The sequence below is a fragment of the Aegilops tauschii genome, chromosome 6 (genome assembly GCF_002575655.3).
Source record: "Aegilops tauschii subsp. strangulata cultivar AL8/78 chromosome 6, Aet v6.0, whole genome shotgun sequence".
Classification (NCBI taxonomy): domain Eukaryota; kingdom Viridiplantae; phylum Streptophyta; class Magnoliopsida; order Poales; family Poaceae; genus Aegilops; species Aegilops tauschii.
In genome coordinates this window covers 69,547,307-69,553,269 of record NC_053040.3, presented here as the reverse complement: position 1 = coordinate 69,553,269, position 5,963 = coordinate 69,547,307, and the positions used below count along the sequence as shown (strand labels likewise).

Below are 5,963 nucleotides of genomic sequence, written 5' to 3'. Positions count from 1 at the left end.
ACATGATCATCTTTATCGTAACGGAAATAGCAGCGAAGGTGCATTGCTAGCTAGTGGGACTCGGATCTCAACATCACTCAACAGTTGATTCACTGACATCTTAGACTATCCATAGTGAGAGTAACATAGATAGTAACATCATACATATCTAGGTTAAATAGATGATGTGACATGCAATAAATGAAGAAAGAGATGAAAGTGGTACGTAACATAGCTAGTTACTACTAGTATTAGTAACATCACACATATCAAGGCAAGATGTGTCTATAGCCTAATAAATAAAGTGTTGCATGTTACCACATATATGTTACTCCCATTATAAAGATAGTAACATAGATTGATAACATGAACATGTTGCTAGTCTATATTAGTACCCATTGTGGCTAGTCTTATGGAGCATTTACCCTACCGGTCTACTACACCAATCCACGACTAGCTGATGTTTAAGCTATGTAAGTATCGAGCTACGTGTATTTGGGCAAAGTCAACAGTCGTCGCCTCGTCGGTTTTCCCGTAGGATAAACAATGTGCATGCACTAGTACGTACTCCTACTTTTGAAGAGTATAAACCCAGTCCGAAGCGAACCCAAACGGCGCGTCCTCATTCACTAGTACAGTAGTGTACTACTACTATGACTACGACTGGCAGCAGCAGCAGGAAGCAGCAGCAAGAGGCGATGGGCATGAGCTGCTGCGAGGAGAGGGAGAGGCCCAGGAAGAGCTGTGCGCCGGTCCACGCCAACGCCGGCTTCGCCGCCGGCGTCCTCTTTGCGCTCCTCGTCTACTTCCTCGTCCGGCAGCAGACTGCGATCAGTGGTAAATGATTCATTCGTTTCAACCACCGTTTCATTCATCTTCTTACCCGCTGTTTTGCATACTCCATCTTCTTATTCCGGGCCTAGCTTTTCCATGTCACGCTAACGTTAGCCTAGCCTTATCCTTCGACGACCAATGTGGCTTATTTCCTGTTGTTTAATAATATGCAGCTGCCACCACGGCAGCACTAGCACAATGGAGCACGGTTAAACAACTGATTAGAGCTCCCGGTGAAACGCAACTGATTAAAGCTCCTGGTGAAATACGTGAGCACATCTACCCATATGCTTATTTCCAATCTGTGTAGTCTATAATTTGAAGATTAATTCTTGCTTGTTGCTTAATCTACAGTTGTTACTTCTGATGTGCACCGGGTCGCTGACAAACAACCGATTCAAGATACGGGTGAGCAGATCATCAAACTCTCACAGTCATTTCGACCAAATTTGCATGCATGCTCTGTTAGTTTGGGTACCCAAGGAAATCATGAACTGGAAAAAGGAAGAATTATATAGAAAATCATTTGTTTAGAGGACATCTTTCTTCCAGCGCAAACTAGGATGTCGGGTCGCCTCTATTTTCGGCAGTGACTACGGGAGTTGACTTTTAAATGCATGTCTGACCCGCAAAAAACAAAAATGCATGTTTGGCAGATCTGACAGGCAACTCATGATTTAACCTGTAAACTAGAGAAGTCAATGTCATTTTACATTTAAAAGTGAACTGGAGCAACCCGGTTAGTATTTTTTATCCATATTTTTACAACTCACAACATGGATAAAGTAATTAGGATAGTGTCTTCAAAATTAACACTAACCGGAGAAGTCAATGTCATTTTACATTTAAAAGTGAACTAGAGCAACCCGGTTAGTTTTTTTGATCAATTTTTTTCCAACTCACAACATGGATAAAGTAATTAGGATAGTGTCTTCAAAATTAACACTAACCAGCATATGGGTCCCCACATATGTTCAATTAATAAACTTTATTAATATGAAAAAGTCATATATATTACTCCCTTTGTAAACTAATATAAGAGCGTTTTGATCACTAAAATAGTGATCTAAACGCTCTTATATTAATTTACGGAGGGAGTACCATTTTTTAAACAAAGGCGCCACTAGATCGTCAAAAAGAATAATGCTTACTAGTATTTCCTTGTAAAGAAATATAAGAGCGTTTAGATTACTATTTCTTTATGGAGGGCTAATTAGAGGCTCCATATTAATCCTCATGAGACATGCACTCTAGAAGAGAAAATAAAAAACAGGAGTTCTTTCAAAAGACAAACTCTCGCCATTAATCATGTGTACCGAATCATTGTTGATAACAATTACTAATCGATCTGGTTTGCTTAATCACTCATTTCTTTCACCATTAAAGATAATCTAGAGAGAAAAACCTAGCTAAATTTGCACTAGTACTCTCTTTATATACATATTAATTAGTTTGAACTTGCATATCAAAGAGGAGTCAAGATGTGTTATCCAGGCTTTATGCATTGGTTGGCGAGGAAGATAATTATAAATGCTCCTGCATATACTCGCTTGCCGCATCTCGATTTGCTAATACACTTTGTACCGTGAGAAAGACTAAAAAAAAAAACGAGACGGGGAGGGAAATTAGAAGCCACCCCCCACTTCGGTTTATAGGAGAAAACTCTGAGAGTGGGACGTCGAACCCTGGCCGGAGACATCAACCATAGTGTTGTCTATCATTGAGCCAGTACTGTGAGAAAAACTTGAAAAAACTAAGATGCATGTGCTCCTTTTGAATCTCTGCTACCCATCACTATCATTACGAAAAGTAAGCTAGCCCCTTAGATTTGCTTCCGTTTACTGAATAATGTCATTATGAAAGTTCATCTCGTAAAGTAAGCACTAAAGAATCTAAATACTATATCCAATATTGGTTGCAATATAATTAAAAAAATTGGTTGCATGGAATATGAATATTTGAATTACTAAGATGAAAACTGAAATAGAAAGTAAATATGCCTAATTGTATCAATATTGTATAGCTAGTTGAAAATGTTGAATATAAGGAAGACAACTGGAAATCATTTTTCCATGCATGGTTGCATGCTGGTGGTGTTTTTACATATGGGGTTACATGTCGACATGACATGGTAGAGAAATAAATAACTGAGGACCACACATATAGTTATATAGGATACATGCATAAAGTAGCACAACATAAATTTGCATCTAAACTACTCCCATATGCATTATATAAAGTTACAGAATAGCCCCTAGATCTTTAACTCAACTTCTGTCCTCTACCATTACATAAATATATATGGGAATTAACTTGTGAACGTTCGTTCGCTCGGGGGGAGGTCCTAGCAAACGCCCGCACGGGCCGCCTGATGGGAAACAGATGGCATTTTTGGAGAAAAAATAGTGTTCACTGGCAATTCTTCTGTACACATGGCAAGTTTATATTCTGTACATGGCAATTCCCTAACAAATGTATGGCATTTTTAGTTGTTTTGACATGCATAGCAACTCCGGTGTTCGCGGGGAATTTTGTTCCCGGCGAGCATTCACCAGATATCCGCGTCCAAAAAATAACCGAAATATCCTATGCATTCTTCTAAATAACCTCCATTAATATAGGATAAATGATTATTATATACATGCAGGATGCATGCCACCGGACCACATTTAACCGATGAGGCGGACAGCTATAAGCATATCAATTGCATTGTTTTTGGCGGTATTTATTTTTTACCAATTATAGCATTCAATTGCATTGTTTTTCACAGTAAAAAAATTATCAATTTGCAGCTTTAACATTTATCAAAGATATTTCCATACTGAGTGACTTACCGTGACAGTAACAATCAACTTGCTACTCCATGGAGGCACACGGGTTGATGGTTACAGTACTAGTTAGAAATAGCAGGCCGAGTGAATTTAGAAAAGATGAACACGTTGTCCAAACGTTGAAGCAACATGTTGAACCTAGAGCTAACTTAGTAATGCGAGATTTTTTGATAGAAGTAATGCGAGGTTATGCCAACGAACGAAGCTAGTTTAACAATGGTAATTTTTTTTTCTTTTCCTTGGTGTGTGACAGATAATGGCAAGGTGGTGTGTACCACGGAGGACCGCTCCCGCGGTTTGTCCGGCACCTGCGAAGTCGAAGGCGACATCCGCACCAATGGCACAGCCCTATCGGTGAGCCTCGTCCCAGCGAGCTGGTCGGAGCGCCACGAGTGGATGATCTCGCCGTACACGCGCAGTGGCCAGAGCCTCAGGGTGGTTACGGTAACCCAGCTGCAGGACCGGGCCGCCGCCCCGCCGTGCACGGTGACCCACACGATGCCTGCCATCCTGTTCGGGATCGGGGGCTACGTGGGCAACTACTGGCATGAGTACGCTGACATTCTGGTGCCGCTGTTCGTCGCGGCGCGGCGGTACCACGGCGAGGTCACGTTCCTGGTCAGCAACATCCAGCACATGCCGCGGTGGCTGGTCAAGTACAGGGCCTTGTTGCAGGGGCTGTCCAAGTATGGCGTCGTGGACATGGACCGCGACGCGTATGTGCGGTGTTTCCCGCGCGTCTCGGTGGGGCTGCGCCTCGACAAGGACTTGAGCATCGTTCCCGAACTGGTGCCGGGGGCCCGCCTCACCATGGCCGACTTTACGCGGTTCGTGCGCGAGACCTACGCGCTCCCACGAGGAGCAGTGACCATGGAGCCGTACAAGAAGCCGCGGCTGCTGTTGATCCAGCGGGCGACCTCCCGCCAGTTCCTCAACGAGCCGGAGATTGCCCGAGCGGCGGAGGCGGCGGGGTTCGAGGTGGTAGTGACGGAGCTGCGGCACGACGGCTCCGAGGTTGAGCAGGCGCGGGTGGTGAACTCGTTTGACGTGGTGCTGGGCGTGCACGGCGCCGGGCTGACGAACGCGGTGCACCTGCCACCGGGCGGCGTCCTGATCCAGGTGGTGCCGTATGGCAAGATGGAGCCCATGGCGAGGTTCGATTTCAGCGAGCCGGCAACAGACATGGGGCTCAAGTACCTTGACTACAGCGTGAGCGCGGAGGAGAGCTCGCTGCTGGAGAAGCTAGGGCCGGATCACCCGGCGATCAAGGACCCCGACTCCATCCACCGAAGCGGCTGGACCACGATGTATCAGTTCTACCTGATGCAGAACGTCCGCATCAACACCACTCGCTTCGCGCCAACGCTGGAGCAAGCGTTCAACCACCTACGCAAGCAGTAGGGGGCAGACAATGTTCGTCAACTCGTTGTTTCCTTAGCTAGTTTTTTTCATTTTGGGTTAATTCTTTGCTAGGTGGCATGGCGTCTTTTCTTTTGTCATTATTTTCTCCCTTTTCACTAAACAAGCATGGTGGCCCTCGCAAACTTGTTTTGTATTGACTGCTTGTTTGCCCTGACCTTGTACACGTCGCCTAATTATTACCAAAAAACATAATACTCTATGGGGTTCATATTACTTGCCACTCAAACGAATGTATCTAGTATGGAAATACGTTTAGATACATCCGTTTGAGGGAGGCTTGCTACGATCCATCGCCAGGATGATCTCCCGATGATATCAAGTGGAACCTCGCCATCAACGGAATTTATTCCTCAACCTCGTCCTGCGCAATTCGAGGGCGTTGTTGCTTCAAACATGACCAAGGTTGTGTCGAAGAATTGGGCCCCGCCCAAGTGCAAGTTCTTTGCCTGGCCCGTTACCAAGCCTAGAATATGGTCAGCAGACCGGTTACAAAGAAGAGGGTGACCAAACTGCAGCTTGTGCCAGCTGTGCAAGAGGGAGCTGGAGACCACAACTCATCTTCTGGATGCCACTCGACGATGTAAGACGGCGCGAGGCAATTTGATTGCGACGAATTGAGGAAGTGAAGGTTGTGGAGCAGTGGCGGGATTGAGCTATGCCGGCGAGGAATAGTCTAACATGATTTCCCTCCTAATTGGCATGTCGGGTGATTTGCTGTCACACAAGGATAGGAGAGCAAGAGGTAACTGATACGTCCATTCTGCATCATGCTTTTATATTGATATTTATTACATTATGGGTTGTTATTACACATTATATCATAATACTTATGCCTTTCCTCTCTTATTTTATAAGGTTCACATGAAGAGGGAGAATGCCGGCAGCTGGAATTCTGGA

The 5,963-nt window shown here is 44.7% G+C and overlaps 1 protein-coding gene across 1 annotated transcript; it reads left to right on the top strand.

The window, feature by feature from the left end:
- Window positions 1-585: 585 nt before the first annotated feature.
- On the top strand, window positions 586-5,260 carry LOC109739180 (beta-1,2-xylosyltransferase XYXT1). The gene is made up of 4 exons (XM_020298265.3): window positions 586-816; window positions 987-1,082; window positions 1,168-1,221; window positions 3,898-5,260. Exons 1-4 carry the CDS (start codon window positions 633-635, stop codon window positions 5,043-5,045), a joined length of 1,482 nt encoding a protein of 493 aa, XP_020153854.1. The 5' UTR covers window positions 586-632; the 3' UTR covers window positions 5,046-5,260.
- Window positions 5,261-5,963: the final 703 nt, after the last annotated feature.

Excerpts from the sequence above, each read along its gene's own strand:
- LOC109739180 (XM_020298265.3), top strand. The coding sequence starts at position 633 with ATGACTACGACTGGCAGCAGCAGCAGGAAGCAGCAGCAAGAGGCGATG. Across the intron at positions 817-986 it reads GCAGCAGACTGCGATCAGTG|CTGCCACCACGGCAGCACTA; the intron begins GTAAATGATTCA and ends AATAATATGCAG. Across the intron at positions 1,083-1,167 it reads TAAAGCTCCTGGTGAAATAC|TTGTTACTTCTGATGTGCAC; the intron begins GTGAGCACATCT and ends CTTAATCTACAG.